Source organism: Delphinus delphis, chromosome 15, assembly GCF_949987515.2.
Source record: "Delphinus delphis chromosome 15, mDelDel1.2, whole genome shotgun sequence".
Taxonomy (NCBI): Eukaryota; Metazoa; Chordata; class Mammalia; order Artiodactyla; family Delphinidae; genus Delphinus; species Delphinus delphis.
In genome coordinates this window covers 84330657-84353293 of record NC_082697.1, presented here as the reverse complement: position 1 = coordinate 84353293, position 22637 = coordinate 84330657, and the positions used below count along the sequence as shown (strand labels likewise).

The following is a 22637-nucleotide window of genomic DNA, read 5'->3' as shown; positions in this document are numbered from 1 at the left end:
GCTCGCTTATCTCAGGAGGCGCTTCTGGAATCCCCAGATTGGCAGCCTTCTCTTGATCACTGGTAGGATTGTTTCCTGTAGGGAATTCCTTCAAAGGGTTGCCTGATCCCTGGAAACAGGATTCCATCGGGCTTTTATGAATGACTGAAACATTTATTAAATCTACATGCCCATGAGCGCCTGAATCGTGCTGTTAAATTGTTGCTGTCGTGATTAGGGTCGACTGGTTTGACAACCACAGAATGGAGACCCAGTGCTTAGATGGGGTATCAGAATACCGAAACCTTGTCTTGACACCTTCTCAGTTTGAATCAGTTCAGTGACTAATTTGTTTCCTTGAAGTTTATCAAGTGGGTTTTGGTGCCTCATTTTTCAGAAGGTTTTTTTTTTTTTTTTTTTTTTTTTGTGGTACGCAGGCCTCTCGCTGCTGTGGCCTCTCCCGTTGCGGAGCACAGGCTCCGGACGTGCAGGCCCAGCAGCCATGGCTCACGGGCCCAGCCGCTCCGCAGCATGTGGGATCCTCCCGGACCGGGGCACGAACCCACGTCCCTTGCATCGGCAGGTGGACTCCAAACCACTGCGCCACCAGGGAAGCCCTTCAGAAGTTTTTGATGGGACACAATGTGATGCCTTGATAGCATCATGAAAGACTGGGTGTTTACTGACCAGCATGTTGAGGTGGTATATAGATTTCTTTGTTGTTCTTAGTGAGCTTCAGCCCTTAAAATAGGTGGGAATGGACAGAGAGCTCTTTCAGGGTTAGCACGTGACACTGAAGCTGCGAAATTCTCTTGCCCCTAGAACATCGTTAAGCAGATAGAAGAACGTCTCTTAGAAAACAGGCTAGCTACTGAGTTAAGATCACTTTCCGGTATTTTCGTACATGGAGATTCTGGCAGAGTAGAACTTAACGCCTCCACGCTCAGCCCGGCTCAGTGGGCTCGCCCCCTCGTGCCTCTTGACTGTCCCTTGTAACGTCAGGTCTTCGCTGTCGGTCACCACTGCCGGTACAGAAAGAATGAGCCAGAGCTGGTCTTGGGAGAAGCAAGATGGACAGCTATTTGTTCTGTTTCGTTTACTTAAACAAAAAACCTTTGCCCAGCAGCACTGGAAGGTTTTTGTTTTCCAACTCTCTGTATTATAGTTTCAAACTTAAGGGAAGTAGCAGGAGCTCCCATGTGTGCTTTGCCCCGTGTGTGCCCTGCATTCTCTTTCCCTCTCTGTGTGTCCTTTTAAATTTATTTGAAGGTATGTAAAGTGCAAATATGTGGTCTCTCTTCCCTGAAACATTACTGAAACAAAATCCTACCCTGTTAGGCAATATAAATAAAGGTTGTAGTTTTATTACTTGTAAAATATCACAGAAGTTCAGAAGGAAAAGTTGGCCTTTTCAGATTCTACATCGTGTGTCGTCTTTGCATTTTATGCTTCTGAGCTAGGAAATCATACCTCACAAAGCATTAGTTCTGAAACTCAGCATAAGCAGGCTGGCCGACTAGGTTCTGATTCGGCAGACCTTGCACTGGCTGGAACATTCACCTCAGTGAGATTTACACTAAAGGATCTTCCAGGGGAGAAATCCAGTAGCCTCTCTTCTTGAGCCTGTTGTAATGAAAGATCGGGTGGACTGTACACGTGCGTCTCTTCGGAGCCCCAGGCATCCACCGACACGCCTGGTTGCGGAGTGTGCTGTGTTAGTTCATGGCTTTGTCCCTCCCCTCTTCCCACCACGGGAAGTTTTATCATCGCCGGCTCTGAACAGCACCAGCAGAAGCAAAACAACATTCTTTTTTTTTTATTTTTGGCTGTGTTGGGTCTTCGTTGTTGCGTGCGGGCTTTCTCTAGTTGCAGCGAGCGGGGGCTGCTCTTCGCAGTGGTGCATGGGCTTCTCATTGCGGTGACCTCTCTTGTTGCACAACACGGGCTCTAGGCGTGCGGGCTTCAGTAGTTGTGGCACACGGGCTCGGTACTTGTGGCTCGTGGGCTCTAGAGCGCAGGCTATAGTTGTGGTGCACGGGCTTAGTTGCATGTGGGATCTTCCCGGACTGGGGCTGGAACCCGTGTGCCCTGCATTGGCAGGCGGATTCTTAACCACTGCGCCACCAGGGAAGTCCCAACAACATTCTTTCCTAAATGAAGTAGTTTCTTAAATTTTGGATAGGCACTCTCTAGGAAGAAAGTGTGGCAGAAACTGTGGCCAAGGCCACATCGAAGGGCCGTGGAAGCAAAGGCCTTAGACACTGGAGGCCACTGGGGTTTGCGCTCAGGCTTTCTCCGTGGTCGCCCTGCGTGCCGACCGCCCTGCGTCTTTTCATTTGGGCACCCTGCTCCTCAGTTATCAGCCTGATTGCTGTGCGCTGGTATTTCATGGGAGGGCTGAGCTGTGCGTGCCTCAGTTCAGTGCAAACTGACCGCTCTGGGTCTGTGGGTTCTGTGGGTGCTTGTTTGTAAAAGTTCTCTGGGGAGCGAGGTGTAACGTAACAACGTTAAAGAGCCGGAGACGATGCAGCAGAAGAATAACAAACCGGAACCACTGGCAACGTGTCAAAGTAGGTTGCTTTATGAAGGTGTATTCCTGAAAAGACCTAAGCACGTTGCTTCCTAGGGCTTAAAGGGTCTCTGAGGTGAATCCCGTTGGTTGTTTTTTACTTAAGTAATGACAAAAATGCGGTGACTCCGGGGTGACCGGCAGTTCATCTGCCTTTTGCAGGCAGCCTCCGCCGTTTTCTGGTTCCTGTCTCCTTTGGACATCTGATGGAAGTTGCAGGTATTTCCCAGAGAAAACCCAATATTTAGTGTATGATTCTGGCAGTTTGAGAGAACCCTGGAAGCCTGTGTGTGCTCCCGGGTCCAGGGCCGCGTGGTCTTGGAGGGGATCCTGGTGAAGGGCCCTCTATCACTCACGAGCTCATAGGAGCACAGCTTGATGTTTCAGGGCCCTGCTGCCCTGTCCTTCATACAGCAGATCTCAATGTAGTGGCCAGAATTCAAGTTTATTCAGTTGTCTGCCTGAGTGGGTTATTTTTTTTTAATAGCTTTTTTGAGATGTAATTTGGACGCCGTAAAAATCAGCTGTTTAAAGTGTACAATTCAGTGGGTTCCAGTATGTTTACTGAGTTGTGCAGCCTACCTTAAGCTAATTTTAAAACATTTGAGAGCCCCTCAGTCCATTAGCAGGGCGACTGCATCCCACCCCCACCCCCTCAGCCCTTGGCCACCACTAACCTCCTTTCTCCCACTGTCCATTCGCTGCTCTGGACGTTTCAGATAAATGGAGTCACAGGTGACCGGCTTCCTTCACCTGGAGTGTTCTCAGGGTTCACCCGTGTTGGAGCACGGATGGGCACTTCCTTTCTTTTTGTTGCTCATTGGTATTACAGGGTGTGGACATTCCATGTGTTGTCAGCGGACACTTGGGTTGTTTCCCCTTTTTGGCTGTCGTAAATAGTGCTTCTGTGCACGTTTGTGTGATCGTGTGGACGTGTGTTTTCATTTCTCTTTGAGTAGATAGATACTGTAGGAGTGGAATTGCTGGTAGTCATTTGCGGTTCTTTTCTTGATTTGCTTTTTTCCCCCTTTGCCTGCCCTTCTGTTGGATTATTTGTCTCTTACAGACTTAAAGCACATTAGCCAGTGGCTGTGGGTTGCTCATATTTCTTCCGGGTTGTTTGCTCTCTAACCTTGCTCGTGGTCTTCTTGCCATTCTGACGTCTTGACTTCCTGTGTATTCAGATGCATCCGTCTCTGCTCGTAAGGCTTCTGTGTACTAGGAAGGCTCCTCCTGTTCCGGGGGTGCATGAATAGTCTCTCACGTCATCTTCTGGTTCTTTGGGTTTGTGTTTTACGTTAAATACTCGTCTACTTGCAATTGATTTTGATATAAGAAATTTTCCACTTCACTCATGAGCTGGAAAAGACATTTTTCCTATGTCTTGATCTATTTAGAGGGGTTACTGAAGTATTTAGGGGTGAAATGTCAAGATGATGAGCCTCTCTTTGAAACTTCAGCAAAGAAAAAGATAGCTGAAGCTGAATGGTAGAAAGATAACATTTGTGAAATCCAGGTGATGCAGGTCTGTGGAGATTCATTATAATGTTCTCTTCTATGAATGTTTGCAGCTAAAAACAGCTTTGCTGCCTCCGCACCACACTTCCCCTGTTGTTAAAATTCTAAAAGGAGTCTCTTCTGCTTGTTTTCATTAAAGTTTAAAAAAAGAAATTTCAAACTTATAGTTGGATGGCAACACCCTAAACCCATTTTCTTTACTTTCTCTACACCTGGTTTAACCAAATGAACGATACATCCCTTTTCTTTTTCCACCATTTTATTAATGGACATTTTCAAACACCCAGAAAAGTTGAAAGTATTTTACAGCCAGTACCCATGTACCCAGCATGTAGTCTATTGTTAGCACTTTACCATACTTACCCATCTCTCCGTCCATCCGTCCATCTATCCATCAATCCTGTTTTTTGTGTCTGCGTTTCTGAGTACCTTGCAGACATCAGTACACACTCCCTGAAATACCATACCATGAATATTAGTTACGAGCGTTGTTTTCATTTTTTCCTTTTGAGGTAATATTTACATACAGTGGAATGCACAGATCTTAAGTCAACATTCTGTGTTCTGACAAATGCACAGACATCTGTGTAACCTGAACTATCAGGGTTCACCATCACTCCAGAAAGTTCCCTCATACCGCTTCCCCCATCACTCGCAGCTCCCTTCCACCTGCCAAGAGGCAAGGAGTTAGTTTGGCCTGTTCTGCATCATATAAATGCAGCATATGCCCCCTTAGTAAGGTTTCTTTTGCTCAGAGGCATGTTTTTGAGGTTTGTCCATATTGTTGCATCTCCGTTGTCCAATATATGGATATACTGCTGACTGTATATTCATTCTCCTATTGAGGGGAATCTGGGCTTTTTCCAGTTTTTAGCTATTACTTATTTATTACGAATAAAGCTGCTGTGAACATTCTTGTAGAAATCTTTTTGTGGACACATGTTTTCATTTGTCTTAGGTAAATAGGAGTGGAACCTGTGTTTCGTTTTACAGGAAGCTCTCAGGTCCTCCTAGTGGCTGTCCGTTGTGCGCTGCCACCAGTGCTTGTGACAGTCTGGTGGCTCTGCATTCTCACCAGCATTTGGCGGTATTGGGCTTTTTCATCTTGGGCGTTCTGATGTGTGTCTAATAATATCTCCTTGTGGTTTTAGTTTAAATTCCCCCGATGGCTAATGATGTTGGACACATTGATGTCTTTGTTGGCCCTCTGTGTATCTTTTGTGAAATATCTGTTCAGATCTTTCGTCCCTTTTAAAATTTGATTGTTTTGCCTTTTTATTGTCAAGTTGTCAGAGTTCTTTAGATATTCTGGATACCAGACCTCTGTCACATACGTTTTGTAAATATTTTTTCCCAGTCTGTGGCTTGACTTGTCTTTTGAGCAAATATTTTGAATTTTGATGAAGTCTGATTTATTTTTTTCATTTATGATTTTTGCCTTTTCTGTCCTTTCCAAGAAACCTTTGCCTACTGTCAAGTCATGAAGATCTTTTCCTATGTTTTCTTTGAAAGCTTTATAGTTTCAGCTTGTATGTTTAGCTCAGTGGTTCCTTCTCAGACTAATTCTGGTGTGTGGTATGAGCTATGAGTCACCTTAAGCTTCTCCCTAGGAATTCCTGCTCCACCATTTGTCGGAAAGATTTTTCTTCCATCACTGAATTGCTTTGGTGCCTAAAAACAGTCCTACAAGTGTGTGTCTGTTCCTGCTCTTTATTCTCTTTTGTTGGTCTGTTTATTAGCCTTTATGTCGGAAACATACTGTCTTGTTTCCTGACATTTTGTTTGTATACTGAGGTTTAAAGTCACATGATGTGTGAGCCCTTCAACTTTGTTCTTTTCCAAGACAGCCTCGGGTATTCTAGATCCTTTGCCTTTCTGACTTTAAAATCAGCTTGTCAGTGGCTACAAAAGAAGTCTGCTGGGCTTGTGATTGGGGTTGCATTGGACCTAGATGTCAGCTGGGTGAGAATTGGTATCTTAACGTATAATGTTGAGTACTCCAGTCTGTGAACGTGGTATATCTCTCCATTTATGAAGATCTTCTTTAATTTCTCTTAGCAATACTCTGTGGGTTTGGGTATGGAGGTCTTACATCTTTTGTTAAATTTCGTCCTCATGTTTTGGTTTTTGAGAGTGTTGTAAATGGAATTTCTTCGTTTTCCTTCCCAGTTGTTGGCTAAGAGTGTATAAAAATATGGTTGATTCTTGTATTCTAACCTTGTGTCCTGTGACTTTGCTAAATTCATTCATTACTTTTAATAGGTGCTTAGCAGAGTCCATGAGCTTGCAGAGTAGTAGTTTGCTGTCTTCCTTTCTGGTCCTTGTGCCTTTGATGTTTTCTTCTTGCCTGTGGCCTTCTGTCAGCTTCCAGTCCAGAGTGAGGAGAGGGGCTGCCCTGCCCTGTTTACCGTCTTAAAGGAAAAGAGTTCAGTGTTAGGTCCACGATGAAGTGTGGTGCTAGCTGTGACATTTTTCGCAGAAGTCCTTTATGATGGAAGACGTTTCCTCTGATCCTTAGGTTTCTGAGTTTTTACTGTGAACAGGCAGTGAGTTTTCTCGTGCTGCTTCTGCATCTCTTGCATTGATACGATTTTCCTCTGCTTGAATTTTAATTGATTACCGCGGCCTCAGCGGGAGACTGGCAGTGCCTGCTGATGATCCGACCTTTTTCTAATAACTGTTTGCTTTTACCCTGGGAGGTGATTGTTCATGCTGTCCTCCCTCATTAAACCTCCCACCTCTGTGCCCCTCAGAGCTGATAGCCGCTCGCATGCCTCAAGGAGAAACGGCTGCTTTCAGCGTGGAACTCCCTGGTACTTCCTCCCTCAGAGGACCACCCCCCTCACCCCGATCTGTGCCATCTTGTCATCTCCCTCCTTTCAAATGGGGAAGAGGGGGGTACCTGTCTGTTGAAACCAGTCCCGCTGGGTCTCACGCCTTCCGGTTTCTCAGACGTCATCCTGTCGCTACTGCATTGTCTGTCTCTCCATCGGTGCCTCTAGTTGCTCATTTATCTCAAGACGGGCACTTTCTTTGGCCATACGTGTCCCGCACGTGACCATCCGTCCCTCCCCCGTCTCTGCATCGCCTCGTTGCACAGCTCCTGCTGTCAGCTGCCAGAGTTCTCTGTCCACTTCCCCGCTCACCTACCTCCCTTTCACATTTTGTTCTGCCTCCCCATCAGAATCTGTCGGGGTCTCCGGATGGCGTCCGTGTTACCACATTCAGTGTGCCAGCCAGCGTCAGACCCGATAGGGGGCAGTGTGCCCAGGCAGACACACTCCTGCCCTTGGAAACTGGGCCTGGGCGGGGGTGGGAGGGTCACCCTGCTGAGCCGGCCTCCGGGTTCCCAGGGATGACAGGACAGCGCTGCGTGAGAGGTGCAGGGTGCGATCCATCAGGGCCGTGTGCCTCCAAACCGTCTTCAGATCTTGAGGAGAGAGTGAGGTGACTCGGAGGTGGGAACCTGAAGGGTGAGACGCCGGGCAGGATGGGCCTGAGCCTCGTGGGAGCAAGCGTGGCTGTGGAGATGGCCCTCCCTGCCCTTCCCAGCCATGGGCCCAGCCCCTCCCTGCCACGGGCCCAGCCCCTCCCAGCCCACGGGCCCTGCCCCTCCCGGCCATGGGCCCAGCCCCTCCCTGCCACGGGCCCAGCCCCTCCCTGCCACGGGCCCAGCCCCTCCCAGCCCACGGGCCCAGCCCCTCCCAGCCACGGACCCAGCCCCTCCCAGCCCACGGGCCCTGCCCCTCCCAGCCATGGGCCCAGCCCCTCCCTGCCACGGGCCCAGCCCCTCCCTGCCACGGGCCCTGCACGGGAGAAGGTGAGGATCTGGGCCCAAGGGAGGTTATCTTTACTGCACATCATTGCCGTTCTGGGTGGCGGTTGGTCTCTCCCGAGTCGTGTCGGCCTGATGTTGGAACACTGCCTGTGCAGGTGCTGGCCTCGAGTCAGCCGATGAAAACAGACCGAGGCCGCGTCCCCTGTGCTGGAGGTCACGCGTGATTGTGCCCTTCAGTCCAGGGTCAGATCCTAGAAGGGGTTGGCAGCTCCCCTGAGATGCTGCGGGGCAGACAAGCTTCAGGCTTGTGTGGTTCTTTTTGAAGGGAGGTTAGTTTGTAGCTGCAGGCAAGGGAAGTGATTCTCACTTGTGTAAAAGCAGCTGTGATTAAATTACTGTGAGGAGCTTGGAATCACGCACTTGATCTTACTGCCTATTCCAGTCTATGTAATGGCGGCATCTTAATTTTTTTCCACAAACATGAGTTGCGCCACTTTGGATGTAACTCTTGGCTGACACCCAGTAGCTGGGCCCTGTGCTGAGCACGTAGGGCTGCCAGACCCACATTGAGATGACTGATAGCACGCGCTTTCCTAGAACAGTTTGTGCCTTTCTACGGGGACCTGTGGAGCTCACTTGCTCACTGTAGTAGTTTGGTTTTGAAACTAACCTACGTGTGTTTTTAAGTTACACCATTAAGGTCAGCGACAGCTGAGTGGAAGGAACCCTTTCGAGTAGCCATGCACTTGGTCTGGTGTGCGGACTTTCACAGGAGCGTTCCTGTTCACGGTGGAGCTGCTCTCGAGGCTCCGGCTAGTCCGGCCTCCCAGGTCCCCTGGGCTCTGATCCATCTGGGTGTCTCTGTTCTCTGTGCTCCGCTCAGCTCCAGACAGAGTGTGGCCGCAGATCATTGTTAGGGTGGTGAACGGGTCTGTGCTTAACCCCGGCTCGGCGGTACTTCCCGTAGCTCAGGTTGAGACAGGCTGCGCATGAAAGTCATCTAGATTCTTGGCTCTGAGCTCTTCCTGCATTCCAGAATTCTCTTTGCCCCTCCGTCTGAACTTGCCCCAGGCAATTGCCAATGAAACCAAGGGGAGAGTAAGGAGAGAGTGCGGGTATGGGGGCCTCCCAGGGAGATGGGGGTGAAGTAACAGACGCGCAGGGTCCGCCGTGTCTGTTCTTGTCTGTGTGGGCTGCTGTGCACACAGTTCATTACCCACCGTCTTCTGAGCGGGGGTGGGGAGCAGGGAGCGAAGGGGGTCGAGGGCTGCCTGCGTGCTGGAGTCTGTAAGTCCCTCCTCACACCAGGGTAGCCGTGAGCCCCGTTTACAGGCAGGAAAGCAAGCTCTCCAGAGACGCAGTCAGTCATTCAGGGAACGCTTGGGGGCCCGTCATATGTCAGGTACAGTTGTAAGTGCCGGGGTTACAGCTGTGAGCCCGAAAATGAGGCCTCCGTCTGGGCGGGGCTCACATTCCAGTGAGCCAGGGAGCAGATGAAGGTGGTTCTGGGTGACCCCCCGGGGGGGCAGTGACAGGGTGCCACGTGTGGAATGGGGGGGCCTCTGAGGAGTGGGTCCTCCTTGCGGAGTGCAGGGCGACCTGCCGGCGGCTTGTCCAGCCCTCATAAGCAGCGAGCTTGACCCGCTCTCTTGGCCCCAGAGCTTGCAGTGGGGAGCCCGCCTGTAGACACGTGTTTGCGCACACGAGCGCGTTGTGCCTGTTGACAGGGATACACACAGATGTGGGGTTTTTTCCTCCTTTCAGCTGACACTGAAGATGTGTGCATCGTGGAAAGATTGTTCTCAAGCAGCTTAGTGGCCATCGTCAGCCTCAAAGCCCCCCGGAAGCTGAAGGTTTGCCACTTTAAGAAGGGGACCGAGATCTGCAACTACAGCTACTCCAACACCATCCTGGCTGTGAAGCTGAACAGGCAGGTGGGCCGCGCTCTCACCCCACTCAGCTGCCGGGGCCTCTGGCCTGTGTCTCCGAGTTCTCAGTGGCGCCCCTCGGACACAGCCGACCGTCCCCAGGCGGCGTTTCTGGTCCCTCTGGCCATGCTTCTGCTCACCTGACCCCCCACCTGGACTCAACTCTGTTTTCTCGTCTCAGCAATTTTGCTCAGATAGCCCCATTCCTGACGATTCCTTGGCCTCTACCGTTTGCTTTACTCATCCCTCAAGACATGAACCTTCTTTTGCTTTTTATAAATGTTACTTTTTTAAAAAATCTGTGAGCATCTTTATCTTTTTTTTTTTTTTTTTTTTTCCCACCTCTTATGGCTTGCAGGATCTTAGTTCCCCTGACCAGGGACTGAACCCGGGCCCTGGCAGTTGAAAGCACCGTGTCCTAACCACTGGACGGCCAGGGAATTCCCGATCCCTTTAACTGTTAATTTAACTTTTAAGATGAAGGGTTTATTACTTTTTTGTGTCTCTCCCAAAACCCACAAGAATGTCTGGCCCGGAGTGTAGACCTGGTGGCTGGCCCTTGAGTTTATTCCATGAGATGGTCACATGGCTTTGGCTTACAAAGTACAGCCTTGTCCTTAAGGGCTGTCACCACGTTCTGTCAACAACCAGTTGTTCTGTGCAGGGAATGCTTGTTACGTGGCCTCGGGTGGCCCATGCGTGACTAAAGTGGACACCCCTGACGTGGCTGAAGCTGGGCCTGTTGACAGAAGGTTGGTTAAAATGGTAAATTACAAAGTGAACACGTTGGACTCATCCCCTCGGTGCGTCAGCTCCACATCCATCTTCCTTAAAATGGAGCGAGAACTTCGACACCTGCAAAATAGTCTGGGTGGAGGATTTTACACTTTTTTAAAAGCCCTAGTTTTTACTTTCATCCTGCCGTGCCTCATTCAGCATCGGTTTTGGAAACCTTCACCAGACCTGTCCCAGGCTCTAGACTGGTTTTCGTGAGGGGAGGGCCGAGAGCGCAACAAAAGCAAACCATGTCTTTCTTAGCTGGAGACTAGTTTCTATAAGGTTGGATTAAATCGTGCAGTTAGAGGTCCTGGTAGAGCCGGCGGAAGCAGCTGTGGGTACAGACGCCACCCTGGGCGAGCGGGGACTGTGCCATGAGCACCCAGGGCAAGGGTTCCGGAAGGGACACGGCGTCTTGGTGCAGGAGTCCGCTAACTGGAGGTCGGGAGCGAGCGTCGTACCGGCTCTGCCTCACGTTTGGTTCTCCGTGTTCCGCTGTGTCCTCTCCAGAGGCTGATCGTGTGCCTGGAGGAGTCTCTGTACGTACACAACATCCGGGACATGAAGGTGCTGCACACCATCCGGGAGACGCCCCCGAACCCCGCAGGTGAGCACGTGGCGCCAGGCGGTCTGCCTTGCCAAGAGCTGCCAGTGAGACGGATGTCCTTCTCCTTTTAGGTTCCACAGATTTTAAAAGCATTGATCTTAAAGCAAGCTACCGTCCTTCTGGCTCTGGTCTTGTGACCACATAAATTGTTGGTTCGGTCAGCCTCCGATTTTGAGGTTTCTAACCAGTTCCACCCAAAGGGCTTTAGTCTGTTTTTACAGCCCTGCTGTCACCTACGGTGGCAGTTTGGGGCGTGTGGAACTTAAAACCCAGTGATACGGCGACCAAGGTCGCGTCAGAGCTCCCCTTGATTTCTGTGTTCTTGCTAAGTGACGAGTTCTGGTGACACTTGGAGGATCTGACCCGCGTTTGTTCCTCGTGTGTTGCTCGCAGGCCTGTGTGCGCTGTCGATCAACAACGACAACTGTTACCTGGCGTATCCAGGCAGCGCGACCATCGGGGAGGTGCAGGTCTTCGACACCATCAACCTGGTGAGGGTCTTTGGTCCTTGGAGAGCTCTTTACAGCACCCCTGCTTCCTAAGAGGAGGGCCAAGGGGCCTCTGCCCTCCTCGTTTCCTGGGCATCGTTTCCACTGCCACCCTCTCCGTCGCCGAGCAGGTCCGAGTCATCCTGCCTCCGGACGTGTTCCTGTCCCCGCGGTGCTGCACGCCTAGTGGCACAGTGCTAGAAGCAGTGGAGAAAACCGTAAAACTCCACGGAGACATTGCTTTGCTTATTTTTAAAAGGTTTTGAGCAGCATTTCCTTGGACCCCTCACCCCTGGTTAATCAGGGGGATTTGGCGTCTGTGTTAACCGTGCTGGTAGTAACAGCCGGTGGGCAGCGCAGGGCACGGTAGTCATGGTGTCTCTTTACCCTTCCTTCCAGAGAGCTGCAAACATGATCCCGGCTCACGACAGCCCTTTAGCCGCACTGGCCTTCGACGCCAGCGGAACCAAGCTCGCCACTGCTTCCGAGAAGGTAAGGCTGCTGCAGCCCTGTGGAAAACTGGGTCACCTCTGTTCACACAGTTAGTCTGCTAACCAGCAAAGCAGTTTTGTACCAGCTAGCTCACATCCAGGCACAGTCCACGGCCTGGAGGGCGGGTGCGGGGAGAGACAAGGCAGGGCTCCACGGCCACACTCGCCTCGGTGGAGCACGTGTCACGGCTGTACGTGTTCAGCTGTCATTTACTTAGCCATCCTTCTGGGATGGTTTAGTGTTTCCAGTATTTCAGCTGTATTAATATATATTTATAGTAGTAATTTTTTTTTTTTTTTTTTGCGGTACACGGGCCTCTCACTGCTGTGGCCTCTCCCGTTGCGGAGCACAGGCTCCGGACGCGCAGGCTCAGCGGCCATGGCTCACGGGCCCAGCCGCTCCGCGGCATGTGGGATCTTCCCAGACCGGGGCACGAACCCGCGTCCCCTGCATTGGCAGGCGGACTCTCAACCACTGCGCCACCAGGGAAGCCCTGTAGTAGTAATTTGAATATAGATAGAGTATGTAAGTCTTACGTATAAACTTTTCATGGTCACCTCTAAACATTAACATGAGTTTCCAGTGAGAAGGATTTTGGGGTAAGGGGACGTGGCCCTTTTTAAGCTCCCTGCACGGAGGACAAAACGGCTTGGGCATCCCTTCCGTGTGCCCCCTTCTCTTGGCCCCGTGACCCTGGTGGGCCCTTGTCCTCTCCCAGCTCAGCTGCTGTGTCTTCTCCCTTCTCTGCCTGCTCGACGTTCTCCTGGCTCATTGCTCTCTTCTCAGTGCCCACTGCCTAGTTTACTTTGATGCTTTCTCACTGAACACCTAAAGGAGCCCCCTCCTAGTCACCTCTCCCCTGGAACCAGCCACCCACATGAGGTACATAAACGTCGGCTCGCTTCTCTACCTTTCCCGCGTGGGTCTGGACCCTCACACCCACTTTCTGTGATAACGATGCTACTGTTTATGGGCCGCTCACTAGACCCTTGATGTTCATTTACCTCATTGACCCCCTTGGTAAGGTAAACCTTTCCCTACTTCATATTGAGGGCTCAGAGAGGTTAAGTCGTCGGTCCAGGGTCACCCAGCTGGGCAGCGACAAAGGAACTGGACTCCAAGCCTGACTGTTCTGAACACTGTGCTGGGTAATCACAGCGTCACCTTGTCCTTTTCTTCTCCCCTGGGAGGATCACGACAGCCACGAAACTCTGTTATCCCTTGATTAATCAGTCTTAATCTTTATGACCTTTTATTAGGTATTAAGAGGCCTTAAAGCACTTCATGGGATTTCAAGGCTAGTAAAAATAGAACATTTTTTTTCTGGGATTTAAAGAGCAAACGCTTAATTTCACAAATTGCAGTTTGTGACCTTAGACCACCAGTGGCCTTCTCGGCACTGCTGTGTACTAGGTGCTGGGGCTTCGCCGAGGAGTGTGGCTTAATCCTGTTTTCGAGGAACTGCACAGGCTGTGACCCCCAGCTCTTAATTAGTCTTACACAGTAGGTATGCCGTTAAGAACATATCTAAATCTAAAAGTTTAGGCTGCAAAGGACAAAACCTTTGCCATGGTTATTTTTGGATAACCAAAAGTACAAACTTGGCGTCCTTCTGTCCAGAGAATCATTGTCCTTATTAATATTTTCCAAAAGGGGCTCATTTTATCTCCGGTGTGGTCTCTGGTGGCTGCGCAGCGTCCTGTTATATGAATTTACCACAGTTTATTTAACAGTTCCTGATGCTGTACATTTGGGTTGGTCATAGGTTGGGGTTTTTGTTTTCCTGTTTATAAACATGTCAGGTAATCTCAGTGCTTCTTAAATTTAACAGCTCGAACCTTCTAAGTTTGTACAGTATGAGGTTAAACGTCTAACAACTCTCCTACCCCAGAGATTCGAGATGCTGCCTGTTTTAAGGTGTTTCCATTCTGCTCTGTCAGACTGTCTCTGTGTTAGTCTGTTACTGTAGCTTGTAGTTTCCTTTTAATATTTAGATGTTGAAAGTACCACTCATTTTCACGTACTTGGCTGTCCTGTCTCACCAACTCACCCAGATGCCCAGGTCCTGCCCCGCATCCACACAAGCCCTGGGAATTTGGGGGGAGGGGTGGGGAGATCTGCATGTTAACAGCATTTCATTCCCCTGCCCGATGTGACGTGCTGCAGCTCCCCGTTTAGTCAGATTTTCTTCTGTCCTGGTTGTAGACCTTTTCTTGGTGTAGGTCTTCCATTTTGTAAGTTTGGCTTCATTCCTTTTTAGGCAATTAAGTAACATTTCCAGGTATTCAGTTGCTAATCAGCGCTTGATCAGTGGCTCCACTTAAAAGAGGGGCCTCCGGGCTTCCCTGGTGGCGCAGTGGTTGAGAGTCCGCCTGCCGATGCAGGGGACGCGGGTTCGTGCCCCGGTCCGGGAGGATCCCATGTGCCGCAGAGCGGCTGGGCCCGTGAGCCATGGCCGCTGAGCCTGCGCGTCCAGAGGCTGTGCTCCGCAACGGGAGAGGCCACAACAGTGAGAGGCCCGCGTACCGCAAAAAAAAAAAAAAAAAAAAAGAGGGGCCTCCAAGTAATGCTTAAGGGTATTTTTGTTTTTTTTGTTTTTGGGGGGGTTTTTTGGCCACACCACGCAGCTTGTGGGATCTTAGTTCCCTGACCAGGGCTCGAACTCAGGTCCACGTCAGTGAAAGCTCTGAGTCTTAACTGCTGGACTGCCAGGGAATTCCCAGGGTGGATTTTTAATAGTTTAAACCTCAGATGGCTTAGGGAAAATAGAACTATTGTATTCCAGCTTTGACTTCAAGGCCCTTAGTGTTTAGAAGAAGTAGTGAGTTAAAGTGGGTTGACGTCATATTATCACGTGAACAGTGGAGCAGGGCGTGCTCTGGTGAGGGCCTGTCAAGTGTGAAGGGGGTGCAGGGGCCCCCGAGGCCCCCTGGCCCAGGGCAGCTGTCATCACTCCGTCCACTAAGGTCTGATGTGCAGGAAATACAAACCTGATGCTACCCAGCTAAAATTCCTTTTTCTTTCCTTCTTTCCCTATCACAGGGGACCGTGATTAGGGTATTTTCCATTCCAGAAGGACAAAAACTCTTCGAGTTCCGGAGAGGAGTGAAGAGGTAAAGTGCGTAAAGCTCCAAAACGGATTCTGGAGCTTCAGCTCAGATTTCACTTTCATGCTCTCATGGAAACTCAAACACTGGGATCCCAATTCAGTGACCAGCCGCTTCAGCCCAGCTGAGTGGTCAGGTGGGGTTTGGAAGTCTTGTTGTGGGAGGTTAGAGGGACATTTTTATCAGAGCAAACTGGGTTTTGTTTGTCCGTGATTCCCCCCGAACGCAGAGCGGTGGCCGGATGGCCCGGGGTTGTGGAAGGATGAGCTCGCCCAGGCGGGCGGGGCGAGTGCAGCCGGGGGCTCCTGACCTGGTCAGCAGCTCTCCTCCCCTCAGGCTCTGCTCGGAAACCTGTAACCAGCGCCCCCGGCTCCCCAGCACTCCGGCAGATAGCTTTGGCCCTTATAGTAGTTTCCTTCTTTCTAAAGAAACACCAAGCCACAGTCACCGCACGGCGCTCCGTCCGCTTCCCCATCTGTAGTACCGGTCTCCTCAGACCGGGGAACACCCTTCTCCGGGTCCCTCCCACTGGCGATGCTTGGCCTTCAGTGCCACACACAGCAGGGCCGGCCTCTCCCCGTGCGGCCCCACCCGGGTCACCATCCAGCCTCGCGCTCGCCTTGGGCTCTGCTCTTGTCCCTGGGCTCTATCCTTCAGACTTGAGCCCCGCCTGTCGTTCTTTGAAGATGGGAGTATCGTGGGAGCTGTTTGGAGCCTCTCAGGGTCGTCTTCTTGCCCCTGGGATTGGCTCCAGACCCCGAAAGGCCTTGGATTTCAAGGCCTCCCAGCATCCTTCCTTTCCAGCTGTGGTTGGTTTCCCTTCCCCGTCGCTCCCAGCTCCTCAGGAGAGGAACCTCTGTCTCCATGGAGGTCATGGCTGTTACCTGCCGACTCCTTAACCTCTGGGTCTGTTGAGTGTCCCTGGGGAGGCCTTTCCCGACCTCCCGCGGAAATAGCATTTCCCTCCGAGCTCCTGTAGCACCTTCCACTAAACTTCTCAGTCCCTTGCTTGCGGTGAATTGAGTTCCTGCTCACACCTCCCTCCGGGCTCCACTGAGGCAAAAATCATATCCTGAGCCTTAGCACAACGCCGGGTGCGTCGTGAGCTCTCGTAAATATGTATTGAATTGAGTAAAGCCCTTGACTGTTGACAGGGCTGAATACATCTTGCATTTCTAGGGTTACGAGGAAATGTAGGTTTGTTTGGTGGCTTTGGGATTTTAACAGGTAAACTGTAGAGTCTTAAGTTTATCGAAAGTTTGCTTTTAAACATTATCAATGTTGCCAGTTTACCCTCTTCCGTGTTAAGAGTTGCTATATCTCAATTATTGGGTTCTTTTACTAAGCTTAGTGCTGTAAAGCCAGCCTCATTCAGCTAAAAATGGTTTAGTGAAGTCCTGATTCCCTTAGGTACGTGAAATCTCAAAGAGTTAACCACATAAGGATCTATTAAAGGGTTACTCGTACTTGATGTCACCTTTCAGACATTCTGCTTCCTTGAACACATGTTTTGAGGGGGTGACTAGAAAGGAATAAGAAAGATACCAGTAGCCCCACATGTGCCTGTCACGGGGCCCTTCCTTCGCTGTGACTTTCGTGCAGTCCCCGGGGGCACTGCTGGTTGCACTCTGTGCCCAGAAAACAGTGTGACTCGGGCCTCCCTCGCCCCAGGTGTGTGAGCATCTGCTCCCTGGCCTTCAGCACGGACGGCGTGTTTCTGTCCACCTCCAGCAACACGGAGACTGTGCACATCTTCAAGCTCGAGACTGTGAAAGAAAAGTGAGTCTCAGAGGTGCATTTGTTCAGGTAACGCAGAGCAGTTCGTCCGCCGACTGGGTGGACACGTGAGCGCTGTCCTGCTGGCTCCGGGTTGAGCAGCGCCACGTCCGGGCTCAGCAGCGGGGCAGGTGGAGTATGGAATGCATGGTGGGCGGCCCGTGAGGCCCCGAGGGCGGTCCCCTCAGCGCCTCTTCCCACAGCCCTTCTGAGAGGGCTGCCCTGGGAGGGCTGCTTGCCCCCCTGCTGCACAGAGGCTGTTTCCATTTGTGAAGCGGTTGGTTTGAATTACGTATTGCTGCAGTGGGCGTGCACGGCAGCGGGTGTGGTCCTTACCTTTTCTCTTACACTTGATGACCGTGCAGTAGGATCAGTCTTGTTTGTTTATAGTGTGTCTTACCCTAAGGAACGTTTGGGATGACTTACAAGCATACATACACGGTGAATAACAGCAGAGATGGGCTACGGGAAAGTGGCAGCTGGGGTTTGTGTGGCTGAGGTTTTTGGAGACTCCCCGTTAGAAAGATTGGGGCGGGGGACTCTGGATTTGGCCCTCGTGTCCTCACATAGGCTACAGAGCAGGGAGTTAATCGTTTGCCATCATCTAAGGTGGCCACTAGGGAGGGGCCTCAGGGCCCCTCGGAGGACACGCTCTGTAATGTCCCCAGGGTCCCGAGAGGTCATCGCTTCCTGTGCCCCCTCTTCCCTGAAGTCTGGGAAATTTCTCTTGAGTTTGGGGGTTGATCCTTGCCTCGGTGAGACTGGGACGTGGTCGTTCTCAGTGAAGGGCCCAGCCTTGTATGCCTGACAGCGTTTCCTCCTTCCAGGCCTCAGGAGGAGCCCACCACCTGGACCGGCTACTTCGGGAAGGTGCTCATGGCGTCCACCAGCTACTTGCCCTCCCAAGTGACAGAAATGTTCAACCAGGGCAGAGCCTTTGCCACAGTCCGCCTGCCTTTCTGTGGCCACAAGAACATCTGTGCGCTGGCCACGTGAGTAGAGCGGGCGCCGCCTCTGGGCCCACCCCCATCCCCCGCGCATGCAGCTGGGAGCCAGGTCGCGGGGCGCCGGGGACTGTGGCGGTGTGGCGCCAGGATAACCTGCAAACCTAGACCTTGGATTTAGGCAAGAGTCACAGGAGCGGGGGGGGATCGTGAGGTGGGCCTGTGCTGTTTGTGGACCCTGGTGCTGTCTCTGCGGTGTCTGAGCCTCACATCTTCCTCTTTCTGTTCTTGTTGAGAATGTTTAGAAAAACATCATTAGGTCAAGACCACGTGAGAGCGCCGGTATTTAACCCTTGGTCCTCCAGCGCCAGCGCCTCACGAGGTTCAAGGCCCTCGTGTAGCCGAGTCAGCTGCAGGCCGCACAGGGCCTCTCTGAGCCTCACTGTGATAGTCCCAGTACAGCCACGCAAGAAAAGACTGGGGCTTCCCTGGTGGCGCAGTGGTTGAGAGTCCGCCTGCCGATGCAGGGGACACGGGTTCGTGCCCCGGTCCGGGAGGATCCCACATGCCGCGAAGCGGCTGGGCCCATGAGCCATGGCCGCTGAGCCTGTGCGTCCGGAGCCTGTGCTCCGCAACGGGAGAGGCCACAACAGTGAGAGGCCCGCGTACCGCAAAAAAAAAAAAAAAAAAAAGATTGTCTTGAAAATTCAGTGAGAGCACATCTGCACGATTCCATGGATCTCAGAAACATTCTTCTACATCGTTTTTATCCACTTTGCATCGTTGAAATGTTTATGAAAATATCTACCGTTAGTAATCACAGAAACCACGAAACTGATTTTGTTTCCACCTGTTCTCCTGTGGGCCTCAGTGTTTATTCACACCAAGTTCCCCCTGGCCTTGGTGTTACGGCCTCAGGTAGCACAGCAGAAGCGATCCTTATTCTCTTACACGTGGACAGTATGTTGAGTTCATGAAACTAAATCTGCTCGTTTGGGGCAGGGGGGTTCTTCCCCGGCCAGGCTAAAAGCTGCTAGTTTAATGAGAACTTTGTGAAAGTTTCAGGCTTAGAATTCGGTTGCTTTTTATTCTCACTAGAATCCAGAAGATTCCCCGATTGCTGGTGGGAGCCTCGGACGGGTACTTATACATGTACAACCTGGACCCCCAGGAGGGAGGAGAGTGCACCTTGATGAAGCAGCACAAGTGAGTTGGCTACACCGCGGCCACACCTCCTCCAAGTGGTCAGGCTGCTGCTGGGCGCCTGTTGGGGGTTTGCTCATTTCCCCAGAAGCCGGGGATGCAAAGGGACGTGTCCCAGCGCAGCCGCCTGTGCTGCGTGGGAGCTTCGCTCTGCCAGACGGAATTCCATGGGGGTACGGAGCCCGCTCTCCACGCCTCTGCCCGTTTCCGGCTCAGTAGCCAGGCAGAGACAGGAGCGGCCGGTGCGCACTGTCCTCCCTGTGGAGGGGCCTGTGGGCCTCTTCCTTGGAACCGGGTCCACTAGGGATGCAGCTCAGCACTGCGCACAGCAGGGATGGCCCCAGGGTGCGTCCACAACGCAGGGCACGTTCTCTGAGAGCCTGCTGTCTCACTGAGATGCAGCTTTTCTCTTTGAAAAGAAGGAATTAATATGAGTCAGTTGGAAGGTAGTGCAGTTGGATTTTCTGTTTTTGCTTTTTTTCTTAAACAGTGATACCGTAATACCCTTACAGTCAGGGTGAACGTGGGGGTGATTTTGTTTTTTCCATAGTGTATTCTGTTTATGTTCAGTCTTTAAAAATGCGATGAGATTGCCTTCCTAGGTACAGCTTTTTTCATCAGACTCAGCGTGTACAAATGCCCGTGAACAGACTCGCGGGGGTCACTCCACGGTCAGCGCAGTGTGACGAGCGCATGCGTGTTCCTCCCGCGAGGGGCCTTTGCCTTGTGGCCGCAGGTCCATCCCAGCTGGCCCACGGGCTGTGTTGTCCTCGTGCCCCTGACTGTCCCTGCTGTCATTTTTTCTCTCCCCTTCCAGGTTGGACGGCAGCATGGAGACGACCAACGAGATCCTAGACTCCACGTCCCACGACTGCCCCTTGGTGACGCAGACGTACAGCACGGCCGTGGCCAAGGCTCCTCACGTGCCTTCGTCCCCAACGGCACTGGGTAAGGGCTGCGGACGGGCCTGGAAGGCAGATCAGGCCAGGCCCGTGGGTCTCGTGCTTCCTGCTCTCGCTCTCACCAGGGCTGCCCGCCTGCCTCTTGCCACGGGGACAGGGCAGGGGCGGGGGCAGGGGCGCTGAGACAGGCCAGCTGTTATAAAGTGCGGTTGTCAAGGCCTCGCGAGGCTGAGTTCGTTTTCTCCATCTTTGAAGAAGCGGCAGTCCTCGTGGTTTTGGGTGCACATGGATTGTTCCCTGCTTGCCGCCCCTCAGCTGAAAAGCTGCCCTGCACCCTCAGTCCTTACCCTCCCGGCTGCGGAATCACTCAGCAGGCAGGCCCTGCTGGGAGGCGGGCAGGACGGAGCGGGGAGGCCCTTGGGCAGACACGCACAGCGGAGACCGGGGCGCCCTGTGAGCCGTCTCTCCCCAGGCCCACCGGGACCTCACCCGGATGGTGCTGTGGTTGCTCACGCTGCGACGTCCTTGCTCACTGTTTTACTCTTAGAGATGAAGGCCTCTTACGGTTAGGGGAGGCTGTGTCCCTGTCGCTGTCCTCAGCGTCCCCCCGCTCACCAAGGCTGGTTTGCAGCCTGTGCACCAGGGCCCTGTTACCATGCCCGCTCCTTTCTGGCCTTCGTGGGTCTTGGAAGGTCAGCGACTTCCTCTTGAGGTGCCTGAGGCTGTAGGGAGCTTGCTGGTCAGGGGAGAGGCAAGAATTCCAAGCCCCGTGGGCTCTGAGCTCCCCACTGGCCCAGGTCCCGCCTCGGGTGTGGCCTCGAGGTCTCCCGCCCGTGGCCTGGCCTGAAGCGCCCGCTCTCTCCGCAGCCTACGCAGACGAGCTGGGCGCGGTGGGCGGCGCAGGCCTGGAGGACGAGGCCCGCGCCCTGCGGCTGGAGGACGACAGCGAGCAGCCTCCCATGATCCTCCGGACAGACTGACCGTGACCTGTGAGAACGCTGGCTGACAGAGGACTTTGCGTCATGCTGCTATGAACTTTGACCTGAGTTGGGGGAGAGAATGGCAGAGACTTCAAGAGGAAAAAAAGATTGTAGCTGTAGTCTCGCTCCCTACTGTCGAGAAATACATTGGTTTCACTTCAGTGGCTTTTAATCCTGCTTATGAATTTCAGCTTTTTGTTGGTTTTCTCATTTTGCCAAAATTAACTGTTTGGTGAAGCCCTTGAAACCGCCTTGCTTTGCATGTATTAATGTGCCGATCCAGCCTGGGAGAGCCACTTCCTAACCACCTGCAGGCGTTTGGGTTTTCAATCTGTACAGACTGAGGAGCGGCCCCGAGAAGGCAGCAGCGACCGGAGCGGGTCCGGCGGGGCCGGGTGGCGACCTGGAGGGGGTCCCCTCTCCCTAGAGCCCCTCCGGGACCGTTTTCCCCGTTTTATTTTGTTAATTAAATTCTTTCCAAATTGGATTTTTCTGGGGTTTCTTCTGCGGTGGATTTTTGTTTCTGGTCTTGTTTTCCACGTGGGTGTTAGAAGAGAGAGGTTCTTCCCAACATTGAAAACCTTTTTCTCTGATAGCACGTGAGCTTGAAAGACCGCCAAGGAGCAACAGAGTGAGGGAAGGCCACGTAGGTAAATCATCTGGTCTTTGCTGTGATCTTCCTGTTGGACAACTGTGTGTGTGTTTTTTTGTTTTGTTTTTTTTTTTGCGGTACGCGGGCCTCTCACTGTTGTGGCCTCTCCCGTAGCGGAGCACAGTCTCCGGACGCGCAGCCTCAGCGGCCATGGCTCACGGGCCTAGCCGCTCCATGGCATGTGGGATCCTCCCAGACCGGGGCACGAACCCGTGTCCCCTGCATCGGCAGGTGGACTCTCAACCACTGCGCCACCAGGGAAGCCCCATGTGTGTGTTTTTGTGTTTGTTTTTTTAAGGAACATTTGTAGCTGCTTCTTTGCCCATAAAGCACAGAATTCAAATGTGATAGGCACCTGAATTGTGCTCTTAGCTCGAGCTCCATTGTCTGGGGGGGGGTCCTTCCTACCTGTGTCAGGAGGAGGTGAGAGGAAGCTGGCTGGAGACATCTTGCTTACAGGGTGACCTGGGCCTATCTGTTTTCGTCTTCAAAATTGATCAGCAAAAGTGATGAGAGATTGTGGTCACAAGCTCAGTGTTTGCCTGGCTTCCCTTCTCATTCTCATAGAATTTAAACAACCTCAAATACCTCGAACTCTGCATTCCAAACCAAGACACGTAGTAGTTAAAGTTTTGAGGGATTTTAAGAGGAGTTGGCGGCATAAAAGTGGGTTCTGGCGTTTTGGGGACGGTGATGGTTAAGGCTGGAAGCGGAAAAGCGACAGTGTCTGCCTTCCCTCTTTGAACAGAGGAAGGGTCTGCGGTGTCTGTTCCGGGTTGTGTGTGTACCTGGGTTGTGGCGGTCGAGTGGCTCGTGACGGGGAAGCAGTTGTCAAACTGACTGCCCCCGTCCAGTGCCCAGCTCCGAGGTCAGTCCCCGAGCGTCAGGCTGTTGTCGAGTGGTTGGCCCGGTGGCGGGGTGCCCGGGGCGCATGTGA

At 52.2% G+C, this 22637-nt stretch overlaps 1 protein-coding gene across 2 annotated transcripts in view; it reads left to right on the top strand.

Annotated features, from left to right (window-relative positions):
- Positions 1 to 21535, top strand: part of WIPI2 (WD repeat domain, phosphoinositide interacting 2) — a 31385-nt gene extending 9850 nt beyond the window's left edge. For both annotated transcript variants that reach the window (XM_060032511.1, XM_060032510.1), the window contains 10 exons: positions 9609 to 9778; positions 11060 to 11156; positions 11550 to 11647; positions 12044 to 12136; positions 15179 to 15249; positions 16915 to 17022; positions 17847 to 18011; positions 19062 to 19169; positions 19984 to 20114; positions 20936 to 21535. In XM_060032511.1, coding sequence (XP_059888494.1) covers positions 9609 to 9778; positions 11060 to 11156; positions 11550 to 11647; positions 12044 to 12136; positions 15179 to 15249; positions 16915 to 17022; positions 17847 to 18011; positions 19062 to 19169; positions 19984 to 20114; positions 20936 to 21048 — 1154 coding nt within the window. In that variant the 3' untranslated portion in view covers positions 21049 to 21535. The remainder of the gene's footprint in view (positions 1 to 9608; positions 9779 to 11059; positions 11157 to 11549; positions 11648 to 12043; positions 12137 to 15178; positions 15250 to 16914; positions 17023 to 17846; positions 18012 to 19061; positions 19170 to 19983; positions 20115 to 20935) is intronic.
- The last annotated feature ends 1102 nt before the right edge of the window (positions 21536 to 22637 follow it).